Below are 18,812 nucleotides of genomic sequence, written 5' to 3'. Positions count from 1 at the left end.
CCAAATTAACATGAACTAATATGTTTGTATTGAAGCCAGGTAATTGATTTACATATATTCAAACTATATTTTTTACATTTCATTTCAGTTCAAAAATGCTCTGCATTTCCTATAAAAAACAAGACAGTTGGCCAACCAATTATTTCAAAATTATTTATTGTTCCAAACCATTTTAACTATAATCAATAGAGAGGATTAGTAATATACAGATTTAGTGCTACGGCAGAAATGATTAGAGAAATGTTTGTTTTATAAAACCTGCAATCTTTTGAAAACCAGTATAAAACCTGCAACCTGTCTAAAACTGGCATAAAACCATTATAAAAACTCTTTTTAAACCAATTTGCAAGTACTCAAAAATGTTTATATGTGCACTGTGCCTGTACAATGTAAAAAAAATAAAATAAATCTACACATGTATCAATGAAATCAACTTAAATCTCCCTTTCAAATGGGTGTTCTTATAAATTTTGAATGTAGAATACCACTGCAGGCCAACCAAGCAAAATAACCAAGCACACATGCACATGCATGCAAACACACTACTGTGCAGTGTTAAGTTCACAATTAAGTTTGCGAATCTTAGAGGTCATCTTGTTAAAGTCAAGCTCCATCATAATCTTTTGAAGAGCCTCAAAGGTGAACCTGAATCCTCGTGGATATTCCATATTAAGAGCATAACAGAGTCCAAAGACCATTGCCACTCCAGCTGCCACAGAAGGCAACTCATTCAGGACTTCCACACCATCAATGATTATCCCGATGTCTCGAGGCTGATGTAGGAGGCTTGAGTTGTCCCTGAAGACGAAGAGTGCCATGGTGGTACTCTGCAGCTCTTCCTCAGCTTCATCTTTCTGGGATATCTTGAGGTAAAATATGGAACAAAATGTACAAGTGAAGAACTGAAGTCTGGCACACCTGATAAATCTTTGACCATAATAAACTACTATTTTGATAGTTGTTTGGTCACAGACTATTAGAACAATTATTTGCCTAATCAGATTGTGAATTGCATAATCATTCAATTAAATCAATAGTGGAACATTTTCATAAATGTTCCACAAAGCCCAAGAAAAAAAAAGAAAACAATACAGAACCCTAAGATATTAACTTGATGAGTTGATTAATCGTTGCTGTCCTACATTAATCACTGCATTTAATAGCAGAGTTGTCAAATTTACATCAAGAGACTGCATCTCATGTAGAGACAGAACAGATATGGACATACCATGTATTCTTTTATCAAGTCCTCAACACATCAGCAAGGTGAATGAGAGGATAATGAGGGAGAGTCTAGATTATTATGAAATGTTTAAAAAGGATGTGCAGTGTAAATGCAAAATGATACCTGTTCAGATTAAATGAAAATGTATGCTTCAGCCATGGAATGGATGGAGCGATCTGTGGTTCTGAAAGCATACAGAAAAAAAAGAATAATGTTACTTCTCTATAAAACACATTACATAGAAAAACCAAGAAATACGTAACATGACATACCAAACAGTCTACAGACCAGCCATTAGCGACTAAGTTTGGCATAGGGTCAATTTTTTGCTGTTAAAATTACAATTTCTTCAGAAAATGCACATTTTTCCGAGCCGCGCCTGAAAGTCAATTGAAGGAATTAGTCTTATGTCACTGATGTTATATGCTGGCGTGTTATTTCTGTCTCTAAATCATGCACATTAATAATTATCTTTTGCGCTCGGTGTACACACACATAACACACAGATATTTATATGACGAGAGACAAACGTGCGCGCACAAACACAAGCTTGTGTCTAGAAACCGCGAGCTCACCAGAAAAATTCAAACGAAGCGGAGCACGGAGTTATACTATGAATGTTATGAACTATGAACTTATGCTAGCTAGCTGTATCCACCACCGATGCATCGTGGTAACGCTAGCTAGTTAGTATACTGGTAAAAAACGGCTTTTTGCCTAACTTGCATTCCCGACTGTGATGGTCGGTTTCTGGTAACCAGTTCTAACATTGCGCAGGATAGCTAGCTAGCTTATAGCTAGCAGCTACAATCATGCAAAAATTAGGGGTGGCTGTCGACCCAGCTTAAATGGGGTTATTTTCTGCAATTTTGGCAATACAAATTATAAAAGCTTTTGTAACACACTTGGCTTTACTTACGTTTATTTTCGGATGAAATTAATCAAAGATGTGACACGATGTTTCCAGCAGCCATGCAGAATAAAAATGGGTCCCGGTCTATTTCTGGTGGGCGTGTTCAAGTGCAAATCACTTTGACTCAAATTAAAGATATTATCTGTTCAACATGAAAAGAAATATATGTTTTGAGAGAAATCAAAAACTTTGCGTTGTGTCCTTTGTACAGATATTTAGTTTCATCCAAATCAAAAGTGGTATTTTAAAATGCAAAAAGAAAGGGTTTCACAATCAAATCAATGATTTTATTCTGTTTTGAATGGCACTTATTAGATTGAATGAATGACTGCATGTTAGACTTTTTTCAGTGTTAACTTCTCTCTAACTGAACATGCCAATTTGGTCCACACTGTGTGTTAGATTAGTAATCTTATCAAGAAAACTGAAACACCTGCACTAACAAACTCTTTCGTTTCACTTCTCATTTTATGGCACCTGAAACATGACCAACATTGCTTGTTTAAACAACTAAGACCCAAACTCTTTCATGGCTCGCATTTTTAATTTCTCTTTGATATTTGGGCATATTGGGACCCGATGAATGTAAAAACAAAGAAATAACAGATTTTTCCTTTTTTTTCTTTTTTACCTGAATTTTGTTTTTAAGAGAAATGAGAGCCTCATATGAAGATATTCGTTTAAAATTTCAATCGAACAGTATAATGTCCTCATAAGTGGATATCAGGCCCTTGTAGAACAAAATTGACTATTTTGGTTTAAATAACCCAAAATTGATGTCCACATATGTGGATGCCAGGTCCTAGGAGGTTAAGAGAGATATGCAAACCATGCAGATGCATATATACATTTGTCTATTACCAGAGTAAATGCCCTCCTTTGCAGTTTAAACAAAATGATACTAGCTAGACATGTAACTTGTTTGATTTACGTATTTATTTTATGTATTTATTCATGTAACATTATAAAATTGTGGCTTTATTGCAGCTACAGTATTACATCAAACTACCCTCCAGAGGTCTTGTAGGAATCTAGAAACTTACATGGAAACCTTCGTGTTTTCTTTGCTGTGGGTTGCTAAATCATGCAGCAGACGTTTACTTCACGATTAATCCTGTCTAGCAAGTCTGTCACTCAAGCTCCTGCTCGGTGATGTGCTGCCAGAACTCAAATGAACAAACAACTTATTATATGAAGTTCATAAAACAGGCGACAAATACAGAAAAAAGAAATTTCTGCGATTAAAGAGATACTTTGTCAAAGTAATTATTTTGTCAAGCAGTCTGTTTTTTATTCAAAACATATTCTTATAATGCAAACAGTGCCGCAGGCTAATGCCACCTTAAAATACTTAAGAAGGGAAAACAGCTTCAGGGAATAACTAAAACTGAACAAACACTTCTTCAAAGGTCAATCACTTTTGTCTGTAGATCCAGACGAGATGTCACTTTTCTGTTTAAACTCACTTTGCATAATGTTCACCGTTGAAGTTCATAAAACTTCTGCAATAAATATAAGACATGGGAAAGTACCACAGACACGGTTTTCTTGTTCTAATGCTCTGAGATTTTGAGGTAACCACTGCACTACATGTTTTCCGTTGGATAATTTGAATAATACTGGCTTTATCTGTTTCTGTCTCATTGAGTCCCCCAGCCAACTCTTACCATTCATGTTCATTTTTCGTTTCCATTCATTAAATAACAAGCATAGCGAAAAACACAATGGGGAAAAAATACAACAACAACAAAAAAAGGCCAAAATGTTAATTATTCTTCACTTTTAAAATGCAGGAGGTAGTATGTGTGCAAAAAACACACTTGTAGACACAGCTGTAGAAGTAGCCCCAGTCATAAATACTACAAAAAGCTATCAAACCCACTAAAGGCCAAAAAGATAAACACATGAATGCAGTTACTTTCTAATTAGTGAAGCACATTTTACATTTGCAGTAAAAGTGGAAATCCCATGAAAGCTTTGGCTTAATGTCTGTGTTTAGAAAATCTTATGCAAATTTGACGGTTTTTTGTAAACAGCAGTCACGCAGTTTGTCACCTGTGCTGTCACAACACTTTGAAACATTAAATGTGTTCATGAAAAAAGTGGGGTATTATTTGCAACAAGATTTTCATAGTGGTTAGCATATTCGTGCAGATAAGACAGGTGTTCACTAGGGCTCCAGTCACGAAAGCAATATAAAGAACCCTCTGTCAGAGGCTAAATGCTGTGCAAAGGACAGAGTGTTTACCTCTTCTTAACATGCAAAACATCTTGTGGCATACTGGACACAGCAGAGCTCGGTAATGAATAGTTCGTACAGAGTGAGGGTTTCAGGAGTTTGCAATGGAACACCGGCTCCCGTGTCTCGTGTTTCCAGCAAAACAAAAAACAAAAAAACCCCACTTCTGTCACTTTGAAACTTGAGATTAAAACTTCTCTGCTTTCCACGGTAGTGGTAGTGTTTCTCCCGTGTAGAAACACATACACCTGCACAGTTCAGGGTCTGGCAGCTAAAGGCCACTTCAGACTGCTCTCAGGCTTATGTAATGTCTTTTTCATCAAGGATATTTTCTTGATTGCACTTTATTTCGTTGTGTCTGAGGCACGAGCGTCTGCAGCCTCTGAGATAGTTTCTGTGCCAGCCATATTGCCAGCACTTTAGAAAGGACTCTGGGCCAGCAGTGCCACCTAAATTCAACACTTCTTGTCATCTCTCCCAGCTCCCCTATTAAACCCCTGAAATCCTGGGGTAAGCAGTACTGACGGACCTCCCTGAAGGCTTTTGGGATATCCTTGCTGTGGCCAAGGCCCTGGAAATAGATAAGAACAACTTCTTGATTTTTGTGCTCCTGCAGCACCCTTTTTAAGCGAGCCAGCACAGCTGTGAACATTGGCTCTATCAATGCAGAGGCCTCCTTTTGTCGGTACGAGTCTTTATCGTCACATAATTTAGCACCATCTTTTTTTCCAACAGCTTTTTCTTTTTTAAATTTTCCTAATTTTCTTCCATTCTGCTTCACATCCTCTTCCAGCTCTGCCTTGGTTTTCTCATGTTTCGTGTGTGCATTTCTGCAGTCTACCTCTTTTCTTTCACTCTGATCTGTGTTTGCCCTCTCTATTGTCCACTTCTGATAGGTTTTCTTGGCTTCAGGACTCCAAATTACAAGCACTTTTCCTTGCTCCTTGCAGACAGCATCCCACTGGCCATACAGCCAGGGAAGTGGGCCCAGATCTGCCACACCAGGCCCCGACTCATCCTGGCTTTGAGAGTTTTGGGCCCACAGAGGTGTGCGTACTGTGGCACCTAGCTCCTCCTGAAGAATTGAGCCTAATGCACACACAGCAGAGATATGGTCCGACTGACCTGATGAACACACCAGCAGCAGTGGCTTCTGGATATACAGCCAACCTAAATTTATCGGAAAAGACAAGGGGGGGGAAAGCATGTCCTTTATGTGTTTTAGTTGCTCCTTTAAGACCAACAAGCTAAAATAACAGAAATGAATTGAAATAAATTCAAGGCAGAGTAGTCATTTAATTTAAATTAGCCTGTGCCTTGAAACTGTAAATGGTTTCCATATGAAAACATGATTTGCAGTGAGGTAAATGAACTAACCTGCAGCTCCCCTCTTTGTAGCACGGTGGATAGAAATTCCAAACGACGCAACTACAAACACAAATATCAGAACTGCCACTGCATACAAGCCGCGTCTATTGTGGGTGTCTGTAAGAAAAACAGGAAAGAATAAATAAAACAGATAATGGTGAATGTATTTACTTTGTAGGAGTTGTGTGTGTGTATGAACATTCAGATGCACCAACTTATGCTGGCAGATTCAGGTTTGTGAGCACACTTACAGTCCGGGCAGAAAATTCTTCTTCCATGACGAACAGGATCCGACTGCCACACCTGAACAACAGCACGAGAATATAGATGATAAAATGCATAAAATCCAGAAATACATACATGTATGTGTGTATGTATATTTACCTGGACGCAAGGATTTTTAGAATAAAAGTGAAGAGGCAAATTTATTATTTTTTCACTTCTGTTTCCTTCCTATAAAATAGAGAACATATGCACACATGTTCACATTTTTGTCCTTTAGCATGAATTTTTTCCTTGTTTTTTAATCTGTATTAAAAATGCATATTTTTTTTACCAACCATTGTAACTGAATGTGCTTTCCCTACAGCTGTGCATTCCCTCTCAGTAAGGACACAGAGTTGGCTTGAAAACGTTGCTGGAGAAAAAGAGTTGACATGTACCATTATCATCTGCCTTCCAGGTCCAATAGAGACCTCCCAAGAAGGCGTATCTGTGGGGGACAAAAAGGAAGACTGAGTGCATAAGGGAAAAGCACACAAACAACCTGAGACTTATTAGAGCTGTTAGTAGAATTCCTCCATCCCACATCCACCCACTCACCTGCTGTAAAAGGGCAAGAGATGTTGCGTATTCCTTGTACAGAAAGCTGTAAAAACGAATTAACATCTGTGAATAAACGGCAGGTAGCGGTAGTTTCCAATCAACGCATCTAGGTGCTTCTCACCTGCACACACATCTGAGGGTGTTTGTCCACTGCAGTAGTGTCATATTTCTGTTAAAAAGTCAAAATTGGTGTTTAAAAAACAAACAAACAAAAATGTTTTTTTCCACAAATATTCATCATGGATGCTGCTATGCTTACAAGACTGTCTTTCTTCTCCAGGGTGGAGTTAAGCACAGGCGTGCAGAGGTGTTTGTGCTGCATCCAGCAGAGGGAGGCAGAGATGTTCAGCGGGCTGGGGCACAGTGTGTACAGCGTAAAACCGTCCGTGAAGAAAGTGATTTTAGAGGAGGAAAACACATCTCTGGCATCTGTTGAGGCGATGTTAACGCAAAAAACATTAGAACAACATGCCAATAACATTCCCGGGATGCAAACGTTGGCCAACCTGTATCACCTGTATCACTGGATCACAATAAACACCACCAAACAGACATGCATGAACGCACAGATGTATGTGAACATATGCATTTTAAGGGTCAGTTTTAGACAACGAGACAGACAAAAATAATAACAAAAAAAATGAACACCTTCTTGTTCATCGTCATGAAGACACTTTTAATTTTGCATTTGCATTTGCAAGAGTCTCTTGTTCCATAACTATAAACCTACAACTTAATAACAACACTAAAAGAATGAAGAAATAGACCAGGATTGTTCAGTTTGGTTAAGACTAGAAATTTGGGGGTTTCTTACTTTCGGGCCTCTTATAGAGTCTTTTACCCTCTGGCCTGTGTTTGCCTTTTATGTTTGGTGTTATTGTACAGCACTTTATTGCTGTTTTTAAAAGTGCTTTATAACTCATTTGGGACGGCTGTGGCTCAGTAGGTGGAACAGGCTGTGGAAAGTCAGTGTATTGAACTCTGGCTCCTCCAACCTTCATGTCTAAGTAGCTCGGGGCAAGATACTGAACGGCAAGTTTCTCCCGACGCATCCATCAGAGGGTGAGTGCATGAATATTAGTTTAAAAGTGCTTAGACATAGAAAACAAAAGGCACTTGCATTAATGGGTGAATGAGGCTTGTAGTAAGTGCTTCAAGTGCTCAACCTGAGTAGAAAAAGCTTTATATAAGTACCATGAAACGTGTTAAATCCTGTTATCATATTAATACAAAAATGCGTCTTGTATCAGTTACTGCGTAGCAGGCTGGCAGTATTATCAATAATGGAGTCACAGCTGCTCTGCTGGATAACTTCTGTAACAATATTATCTCTTAAAAGGATACAGCAACATAATTCTTTTGTATTATCTTACGTAAACAAACAAACAAAGAAGTCCCCATAACAGCACATATTGAAACTTGCATTAACCTCCCAGAGTGTTATGTACACCTGTTTAACTGCTTGTTAATGCAAATATCTGATCATCCAATCACATGGCAGTAATTCAGCGTATTTATGCATGCAGACAGGGTCAAAACAACTTTCTACAACAGCTGATCTACCGGGATTTTCCCGACGCAATCATCTGGAAGGTTTACAGAGCATGGTGTAAACAAGAGAATATATCTAGGGAGTGGCAGAGCTCTGGGTGAAAATGCCTTGTTGATGCCAGCGGTCAGAGGAGAAAGGCCAGACTGCTTCAAGCCTGCGGGAATACAATAAGTAACTGAAATACCACTGTTACAACCAAAGCATGCCAAGGAGCATCTCTGAATGCAAAACACATCTAGATGTGAAGCTGATGGGCTACAGCAGCATACTATTCCTGTCAGCTAAGAACAAAAAACTGGACAACAGAATGGCAGACAAATGTTGCCTGATCTGATGAGTCTCGATTTGTGCTGTGACCTTTGGATCACAGTCAGAATTTGAGTGTAATGGTGTGAAGCCCCTTTTACTGGGACACTTTGGGCCCCTTAGTATCAGCTGAGCATCATTGAAACATCACAATCTACCTGAGTATTGTTGCTGACAACGTCCACCCTTTTATGTCCACACTGTACCCATCTTCTGATGGCTGCTTCCAACAGGAAACGCATCATGTCGCAAAGCTCAGATCATAAGTTCAAACAGTTAATTAAGTGGGTAATTACGTGTATTTGTCATACGGATAAAAATGAATCTCTTTAATATGTATTCAATCTAAATGAATGAAACACAACCACTTTAGAGAACACAACCACTGCAACTGCAACAAAAAGTTGGCAGCACTTTCTGGTAATGCAATAAAACTTCCTTGAACACAACAATGGAAGAGGATGGGAGTAACTGACACAGATGTGCTTACGGAAATCTGCAACATCGTACGCTGCAGAATCCTGCATTACAAGAGTCAGTTTGTTTTGTTTTAGTGTGATATTGTAGCTTGTGTGAGGTTTGCATTTTTTGGCATTGTGAAAGATTGTAAGACAAGGGGAATGATGAAGAGCCTTGTATTTATCAAGTATTTCACAGATAAGCACTTTAAAAGCTGTAGAGCGCTCCTTTTCCAAAGCTTCTTGTTGTTGGAGAAACTGTGGCTTCCAAAAAGCCGGCATTTACCACATATTTTGGACGTGTCCAAAACTGAACACATTACTATTATTTGCAGAATTAGTTGCTTTATTAAGGACAAATAATAACATATTTCTTTTTTGTTTTGTACAATTATGAATTTCTAAATTCTCCATCTGCAAGTTTACAAAATAACGACCTACTTTGATTCTTGATAAGTTTAATGGACAGGAAAGCAAATACAAAGAAATGGCTTAAGCCAGAAGTCCTAGCTTTAGAGGACTGGCATATCCTCGTGAGAGACAGAAGAAAAAATGTTTGGATATTTATTTATTATTTCATTAATTCAAATTTAAATGTTACATCTTTCAATTTTTCCTCAAAATTGTTTGTTTGTTTTCTGGGTTTTTTGTTGTTGTTTGATCACAGAATGATGTGATGCATTGTTTCCAATTAGTTTTACTAAAAAAGTTTTACTTTATGAAAATTAAAAGAGTTAGATGACAGAAACACGTCTGATTACTAAAACATCATATTAACAAATAACTTGTCAGAGTCTAGCTTCTTTTTTTAAACTCCATTCTGCAGACCCAACTCTCACATAAACCTGTTTTGTGAGGTCATGGCTCCCCACTATTAACAATGACCATGGATGGTATGATAGAGGGCTGAGTGACGCAGACAGGATTTTACTCAGAAATGTGGAAGTGGAGTCACACTGAGTGCTGTGAGGATGTGAGGTGGAGGAGGGCCACACATCAGAGAGAGAGAGCTCAGAGGAGGACGTACTACCAGGTCTTAGGGAGTTTGAGAAGGGGCAAAATGACGACACCCTTATACTTATTCAAAAAGTCAATTTTGGATAAGAAGTATTGGGTAAGCTCGGGCTCTGAAGTTATGGGATTTGGTTTCTCAATTGCCATGAAACTGTGACGGGACTCATTTTTGCATGCCAGCCTTTGAGTTCTCATTTCCCTGAGGGCTTTATTCTCTTTGACTTGTTACTTTATTAAACTGCCTTATCTTGAAGAATCTGTGTCACTACTGAATCAGCTATAACTAGGAACCAGTAAATTCAGGTCCTAAGTTATCTGAATCATGCTGTGAACACAGACACGCAGAAGAATGTTTCGCTTGTGCGCGGTTTTAATGCTGTCTTCAAACAGAAGTGCGTCCCTCTGGCTTGTGTGCAGTTTTTTTTTTCTTTCCCTAAAACCTGGTTACTTACTTATAGTTTAATGTAATCGGAGGACCATCTGCTTGGTGTTGTCCTGTTTTCACATTTTGCGTTTTAAAAAAGAATTCAATTCAAAAGTTTCTTGTCTCCCTTTCTAAACATCACAACGCCTAAAAACGTTCTCAGTCACACTCACCCATGACTCCCGTCTCTTCAATGGGGCACTTTTTACGCCGCGTTGCGTCGGTGTGGGTGTAATATGCCTGCCAATGCAAACAAGACCTGGTGTAAGAAAGAATACTGACAACATAAAATACTGCTCCACTGAAGATTACACTCAGCTCACCTCTATGCACACACAGGGCAGCAGGTAAGAGATGTTGAGAACAGCTGACTGGGACGTATCAATCTGTAAAGCACACACAAACACATTACAAAACAAATCGCGCCGAGCTCACTCTCTTATGGAATATTTACGTTTGAGTCCACTTTGAGTCCTCGGCCTTGCCCCGGTGTGAGATGTTCTCTGTGATTTTAGGTTACTTTCTAGGGACTTGTGTTTTGTTTAACTCTGTTTAACTCTGGCCTGTTTGTTTCTTATATTTGGTGTTACTGTACAATTTTTTGGTCAGTCCTATTGCTGTTTTTTAAAAAGTGAGTATTGCGGGAATTCAACTGTATTTTTTTTTATGTTTCCATTTAATTTTTTTTGTTCTTTTTAAACATATTTTAAGACGTTTGCAGTGCAGTAAAAACAAGAGCAACGTGCAGGCCAATAATTTGCCCACTTGAAACCCATTTTAATATACTTTACCTCATTTGGAGTGTAACTAGTTTTAATTTATGTGAATATAGCGCATCTGTAGTTTTCATTGGATTGTTAACTTAATTAATTTAAATGTTTAGTAGTAAATATCAAGTGAAAAAAGATTTTAATCACCAGTGTATGTTGTTTTCAAACAATAATACTTATTTGAGCACATTGTACATGTATTCAGTATGTTATGTATTTAAACAGTTATAACCTGTTAAACGTAACCTACGTAACAACACCATAATAACTATACTTACGATTAACTATACTCAAAAAGTAACCCATCCTGACACATTATTGTCATGTGAAATAGCTTTATAGAGCATTATCACCACTTTGACCTTTAGATAAATATATTGACCTTGAAAGAGACGTAAAATGTCAAATGTGGTCCTTTCTATATTTTGACAATACACACCACATTTGTAAGGGTAATAGTTTCTAAGTTATATTCTTTTTTGCCCATTTTCAACCAATCGGTCATTTGGTTGACCTTGTGGACGTAACCCAAATTTTGTTGGATTGTTAACATCAGAATTATTTAAAAACTTTTCGAGCCATCGTGTTCACAGACAGAATGACACACGAGTGTGCAAACACTACCAAAAACAAGGTAATAAGTAAACTTGCCCGTAATACTCACTTTCAGGGGATACCGCTTGGTCTCGCCCTCGCATGTCCATTTATTTTTGTAACAGTGTCTGACATAGACCTCCTCAGTGTTCATGGTAACAGTAAAAGATTCATTCTTCGTGGTGACGTTGATGGATTTTCTCTTCATAGCAACAGTGATAGATTTAGATGACGAATCCACAGACAGATCGAAGTCTGGGCTTTCTGTCACACACAAAACAAGCCACAGAATATTTGAAAAACTGGATGATGTTGAGTCACTAAGTGTTTTTGATGACTATGGAAATTATGTGATTTACATGAAGCCACCAACCTAAATCTATATGTTCACTGCTCTGTTCACAACCACAATTAAAATATCAAATGACACCATGTTGTCTGGAAACAATCAGTTTATTTATCCAGTAGAGAAATGCACAGATTGTATTTCAGATTCCAGATCACCTTTACCTTCTACTCTGTAAGTGACATTGCAGCTTAGTGACTTTGTGCTGTAGAGCACAGAAACAATGTTTCCAGTGTTCGCCTTGACACAGTCATATTCAAGCACCCACTGCAAATGAAAAAACAAAACAAAAAACAGCCACAATCAGGTTATATTTATCTATAAAACTATGCTTAATATTTTAGCAGTTCAAAGGAAAAAAGCCATCTTACCATGGGACGACTGGTATTTCTCTCTGGTAATTGCGGTATGTTACAGTTGCAACAGCTGAACTTTTCACCTTTATGTGTTTTATTCTCACGCTGAGATGGAGAGAATGAGAGATGATACCACTGTACCTGTTAACATCATGAACTGCATAGTCATACTGACATTTCTCACTCTTCGGTGCAGCTGCAAAGGTAACACCAACCTGTATTTTCAGTGGCAGTATTTTCAGGGTAGGCTTAAGTGTCTTCTTAATTGGACTGAGAATTTTAAGCTTTGGGCTCTTGTTAAAATCTGGAAGAAAACAACTTTGTCAGTTGTGCCACATAACAGTTTTATAGGTGGTGACATACATCCACATGTGTGTTTGAAGTGGATATGTGAACTTTGAAGGCATGGTTGCACTCCGTACCCTCAGCTTTCAACCAGACATAAACAGAAACACATTCAGAGTAAGCCTTCCCAGTGATAGTAGAACTTATCATTTCCACAGGGCATCTTTCATCAACATGATCTGTGCAGGGACAGAAGAGCGTTAGGACGGCTATCACACGCTTTCACAATGAGAAAAGTCAAAGAAATTAAATAACTTACCTTTTGGGTTTCCAATCTAAAGTAAGGAGAACAAAGATAAAAAAATTATGTTTAGGAAATATTTAGAAATAAGGAAGAACATTTAGACATTTATGTCATTTTAAAAAGAAAAATGGCCCACTGGATATCTGTGAGGGCACTGTTAGTGCTATAATAAGCGATATACAGGTTTGGGGGCAACATATGCTGCCATCCAGACCAATGACAGTCTCAGTCAGCTTAATTCAAACCACATTAATCAGGTATCGCACATAAAAGCGTGACTCCGATATAAAGAGTCAAAGATGTGAGCAAAAAAGTCCCCCATTTTTGATCAGTCACAGCAAGAAACTGTTGGTCTCTGGGGAGGATTCTTTGTCTTGGTTTTTTTGATTGGCGTGTGTTTTCATTGTTATAAATTTAATAAGTCATTCAAATGATTCTTAAATCATTGTGTTCTGATTTAATTTACATTTCCTCTCTGTAAACACGGTTGCGCAACTTGAACCGATGTTCAAACATACAAAATAAAAGCAAAAGATTAAAGTACACTCATTAATTTGACTGGAAATAATAATAATACACTCTCATTTAGCGTTTACAGTCATTTCACGCAAATAAATCCTGCTCGTTTCGCTTTTGTAGTGCGCTCTGTGTTTAACTTACCCGACACGTTGTGGTATCTTTTAGCATCACCGGAGACACTAAGAAGCAAAGAATTGTAAAGGCGGCGGGAAAATGTATTTTACGAATATAAAACATATTGAAGTTGAAATATTCGCGCAATAAAGGGCCAGTGCGTCGTGTCATCACGAAGCGGTCCGTTTTTTCTGCTCATCTGTTAGGTTTCCTGCTGTCTGGCGTCAGAGCGCCGTAGAGTTTCATGAAATCTGCCTGTGGGGTTATCAGCTGGAAAAAAAGGAGTCGGCTTGTTTTTTCTGTGTTCTCAAACGCCACTAACTGGCAAATGACTAAAACCCGAAGGCGTTTGTTTGAAAAAATGTCAGTGTTTTTTCATGAATAATCTCTGCCACCGCAGCTCCGCCTCTCATTAAAGTCCCAGACCGCGGGCTGAGAAAAAAAGCGTTTAGTCTTACAGATGAATGGGGACACTTGAGATGATGCTCACTCTGAAATACAATACGCACAGAGCTGCTTGTAGTAATCCCGGCGTTATATCAAAATATATATTTAAGGATAATCCACTGCTTTCAGAAATTGATATGGAGAGTCGCCTCTGTTTTATCACTTTATATTAAATTGAATAAAAACAGTTTTTATGGCAACTAACAATTTGTAGTATCAAAGAAAATCCAGTCAACCTTAGAATTTAACGTAAAAACTTTAAAATACTATTTTTTAAAAGTACAGTGGGAGACAGAGACTTCAAACAACTTCACTACTTTACATTAGGCCTTAAACGTTTCTTTTTTCTAACTCTTATAGTTGGGGTTGGATCAAGTGAGCCTAAATCATCCCTCTCCATGTTGCATAAGCACTCCCTTATTCTTTTTCTTTCCATTCCCCTATATTCATACAGCACTGCATGTCATAAGCTTTGGTCTACTCTCTCCTATGCCTCCTGCTTGTCTTTCTATGCACTCTTTGTCTCACTTCTCTTTCCTCTCACCTCCCAACAGGTCTCAGCAGTTGCCTGCTGCTCTCTGAGCCCGGTTCTATCACAGATATATTCCTATTAAAAGAGAGATCTTCCTCTCCACCATCACCAAGTGTTTTAGGAATTGCTGGGGCCTTCCTTTTAATATCACAGGACTTATATACTTTACAATACAAAGCACATTGAGACAACTATTGCTGTCAACTGCAGTAAGTAAAAATACTGAAAAAGCATCAAAGTTATGGGGGGGGTGAGTGGACAAGAGAGGAAAGAAGTGGACCACAGAGAATATTTATAGAGCGATGGAAGGCATGCAGAAGTGGTGTTGGTGCACAGCATCAGAGCCCATGGGGCACTTTTATATATGTATGTATATATAAGTAGAAAATGACAATGGTAAAAAATAAACAAACCAGAAGAAGAAAGCAAAACCAAAACGACCCCTCTCATATTCTTCACCCTGCATTCCAATGGCTCCTCTCTGGGCGCCGCCTCCGCTGCATTTCCTGCAGGACTGAGAGGAGGAGAGCCACCTTTGTCCCCGAAGCCACTCTCCAGCCGATAAGACCATTTCCCACACCAGAAACTTCAACTACTCTACACTCTTTTTATACTGCCGACACTTTATTCACTTTTAGTCACTTAAAGTCATTTATTCACCTATTCAGTCACTTTAATTTTAAAACTGTGTGTATACTGTATATTCTGTGTGCATTTATTATCTCGCACTTATAGCCTGTTTATGCCCTGTCCTTATCTTCAACGTCATGCTGCTCTGTTGTATCTTAATTGCCCCTTGGGGATAAATAAAGTCTTTCTGATTCTGATTCTGAAAACATTAATGAGACATCAGTTTCTCTTCCATTGTAGTTCTCCGCCTGGCCGTAACAGTTACAAAAGTCTGTCCCTGCCTTTGATCATGGAGGTCCACGCCTGCAGAGTGCCTATTAAGACATAACCTACACAATAAAGGTAAAGGAACATGTGACTGAAAAGCACAAGGATAATAATGTGCAAACATTTAGAAGTGAGTACCACCTGGAATCCAAGCAAGTATCCACTCACTTATCCATTTCATCAAAATGGGGAGCGGGAACCTGGACACTATCCCAACAGTCCCAGAGGCGAGAGAGACGAGAGGCGGGCTACATCCTGCACAGGTTGCCAGTCTATTGCATGTGAGTCTAATCCGTTACTAAACTAATGAAAAGCTTATGTGGCAGCAGTAAGCAAACGGTGTGTCAAAATCTGATAAATCAATTCAAAGAACACCAGCTATGACAGACGCCCAAAGACCTGTGGCAACTCTGAAGGAAGCCTCTGAGGGTCAGACTGGAGAAGCGGTGAATACAGCAGTTGACCTGGACCAACACTAATGACAGCTTTGTGGGAGAACAACGAGACAGACTATTCACATTGAAGTTTGGTCACATCTTTAGTGTAAACACTTCAAACCAAAATAAATATAGTTTCTGCATTATGATACATGGATGTGTACGTGAGCAAAGTATACAGCCAAAACAAAAAAGGATTAAAAGAACAACATTTATGGAGCGGCAGAGTCATATGGACTTATTCCTTCAGGTTATGGTAAGAAAGTACCTTGATGTACAGATCTGATAGAGACATGCCCACATAAACTTACAATAGTTTGTTTACAAAGACGCATCAGCTAAATCTTGATTTGGATGAGGTGCAATATTTGTTTACAAACGGGTCACTTTGGCATCAAGAGCTAGATGCTAAACTACACATTCAAGGGTTTTCTTTGGTATTTCAGGTTGGCAGTTTGCTAAACAGTGAGGTAAATAATTATTTATTCCCCTGCTGAATTATCAAGTTTGATCACATCATATCAAGTTTGGTTCATTTTAATAAATAGAAACAGAATATCAATCAAAAATCCAGAAAAAACCCCCCAACATTAAATATATGTTATAAATTGATTTGCAAGTCAGCCAATGTTCAATTCAATTCAATTCAATTTTATTTATATAGCGCCAAATCACAACAAAAGTCGCCTCAAGGCGCTTCAATGGTGATCTTGGTGGCTGTCTTCCCAACTGCCTTTAGGTGATTAACACAAGATCTTGCATATAGCTCCAGACCAAATGATTCCACCACCTTCTCACCAAGCTTCTTGCTGATGGTCTTACGGCCCAGTTTAACCTTGTGCAGCTCTACAATCTTGTCCTTGACGTCCATTGACGGCTCTTTGGCCTGGAGAGATTGGAATGGGAGAAATTGATTCTTTGGATGGGTGCGATTTATACACACGAGTAAAGATCAGGAGTATCTTAGATTGACTGATTGATTGATATCACTGTGCTACGTTGGAGCACAGCCGATGCACGTGCACCAGAACTGTGGCTGAGTTGTAGGGCGTCAAATACTAATTTCACTCACTGACATGCAAATCTATCTACCGTAAAACTTTCGTGTAATGGTATATTTTTTCGAAATTTTTTGTATCCCATCTCACTCCACTAAAACAAAATCCACATTAAATTTTGACTGTTAATTTCTTGGGAAATGAGCAACCTTACAAATTCAGTAATGGATCAAATTACACCCTCCACTGTATATCGGAAGAACCTCTTTATGCCTCTGAGGGTGGCAATAAGAGTGTTTCAGTCCACCAATTTAGTCAAATGCTGCTAATGCCATGAGGAGCCGGATTCTTAATGAAAATTCCCTTAACTATCGGGCAGATGTGGCACAAGCATTCATTACTGGGTTCAAAGAATAATGTGTTTTGCTACCTTTTCATCTGGGGCCACAATATGGGCAATGCTTTTAAATTTCACAACAGCATTGGTTGTACTTTGTGTTTCTAAAGTATGATGGTGAAAAGGTAAGCATAATTATTTGCTCAGCTTAGACGTGCAGCATTACTGTTTAGCTGTCACTCTCTATGGTTTCACAAGCAGCCTCACAAGCTGTGGTCTACTTACAAAAAACCCCACAAACCTTAAAATAACTATCTTTAGTAGGTATGGATGCAAATGATCCTTCCTCACTGCTGTAGATTATCTCTTATCATGTTGACTGTTCAGATAAATACACCCAAAGATCAAATGCTCTAGATTAATCAGCGGTTGTGGTTTGTTGGTTAATTTGTCTTTTAAAATCTAAATTTATAATCATACTAAAACTATAGATGTGCTTAAAAAGACAAAATGCTGTAATTACAGTTAGAGCGGAAATCTAAGGGGGGTTAGAGTTCATAGAGAGAGAAAAAAAGGTTTCCACATCACTGTGAGGTCACCTCCCCTGTTAAGTGTGCTCTGCTGAAATGCTTGTGATGCTTATCAGTACTTTCCACTCACTTGCTCAGAGCCGGAAACAAGACGTCTTCAGAGAGGTGTGTCTTCTCAAATGCAAATCACAAGATATAAACTGTGTGGTGAGTGGGTTCTCAGAGTCGGGTGGGGAATCTTTACAATGTCTGGAAAGAGTGATTAAAAACTCTGACTTGGGTCGAGAAAAGTCACACTGGTTGTCGAGTGAACTCACATGACAACTGAAAATGTCAAAACAACCACCTTATGAGAAACGTGGCTTAAATGAAGGCACAAAGTGAAGTCACGAGGAAACCTCAACATCAGGCAACTGCTGGTGCTTCAATATAGCCTACATCTCAGAATTGTTCATCTAAAAACACCCTGAAACGGCCATGTTTAAGGGTGTTTTTAGATGAAATGCACAGAACAGGGCGTCTTTGTGACATCCTGCATTTTTCCCTAATACCTCCAAGCACTATTTTAAACTTGAAAAATTGTTGTTATTATATTATCTGTTAGATGGTTTTGTTCCCGCATTGAGGAACTTAAAACGTTGAAGCCCTGACGCCCTCTGAGAAAAACAAAAGACCCTTAAAGAAAAGAAAACAGACAAGCACATTGATAAAACATGATATGGATGTTGTGGAAAGGCTGTCTTAACAAGCAAAACCACTCTATAGTATGTCTGGCATCATATAGCAGAAAGGCACTTTACAGGAAAAGACAAAAACCCTGCAGAACCAGTGTGAGGGCCAAGTAGATGGGAGGTGCACGTTTAACACTTCACTAGCACTGTGAAAGTCTAAGTTGTTTAGACACACATCAGGAGGAAAGCATATCTTCAAAGTGTCAGATGTGACATGTCCAGTGTTTACCCTTTCAGAAGAGAAGTTGACTTGAGCCCTTAAGGCATAGGTGTCAAACTCTGGCCCGCGGG

The 18,812-nt window shown here is 38.6% G+C and overlaps 1 protein-coding gene across 1 annotated transcript; it reads right to left on the bottom strand.

Moving 5' to 3' along the window:
- Window positions 1–139: 139 nt before the first annotated feature.
- Window positions 140–14,218, bottom strand: LOC145422745 (uncharacterized). The gene is made up of 19 exons (XM_080294493.1): window positions 13,640–14,218; window positions 12,995–13,010; window positions 12,813–12,914; window positions 12,606–12,694; window positions 12,406–12,495; window positions 12,199–12,301; window positions 11,759–11,952; window positions 10,648–10,710; window positions 10,498–10,564; window positions 6,830–6,999; window positions 6,692–6,739; window positions 6,568–6,613; window positions 6,306–6,457; window positions 6,130–6,198; window positions 5,997–6,048; window positions 5,755–5,862; window positions 2,145–5,547; window positions 1,349–1,409; window positions 140–863 (listed from the first exon to the last, which is right to left on the bottom strand). Exons 1-17 carry the CDS (start codon window positions 13,781–13,783, stop codon window positions 4,697–4,699), a joined length of 2,364 nt encoding a protein of 787 aa, XP_080150619.1. The 5' UTR covers window positions 13,784–14,218; the 3' UTR covers window positions 140–863; window positions 1,349–1,409; window positions 2,145–4,696.
- Between the last annotated feature and the right edge of the window lie 4,594 nt (window positions 14,219–18,812).

Source organism: Astatotilapia calliptera, chromosome 20 (assembly GCF_964374335.1).
Source record: "Astatotilapia calliptera chromosome 20, fAstCal68.1, whole genome shotgun sequence".
In the NCBI taxonomy this organism is placed as follows: domain Eukaryota; kingdom Metazoa; phylum Chordata; class Actinopteri; order Cichliformes; family Cichlidae; genus Astatotilapia; species Astatotilapia calliptera.
Note: the sequence above shows the minus strand (reverse complement) of the source record. Positions and strands in the feature narration are given on the sequence as shown.

Excerpts from the sequence above, each read along its gene's own strand:
- LOC145422745 (XM_080294493.1), bottom strand. The coding sequence starts at position 13,783 with ATGACACGACGCACTGGCCCTTTATTGCGCGAATATTTCAACTTCAAT. Across the intron at positions 6,049-6,129 it reads CTAAAAATCCTTGCGTCCAG|GTGTGGCAGTCGGATCCTGT; the intron begins GTAAATATACAT and ends GCTGTTGTTCAG. Across the intron at positions 5,863-5,996 it reads AAGAATTTTCTGCCCGGACT|ACACCCACAATAGACGCGGC; the intron begins GTAAGTGTGCTC and ends TTTTTCTTACAG.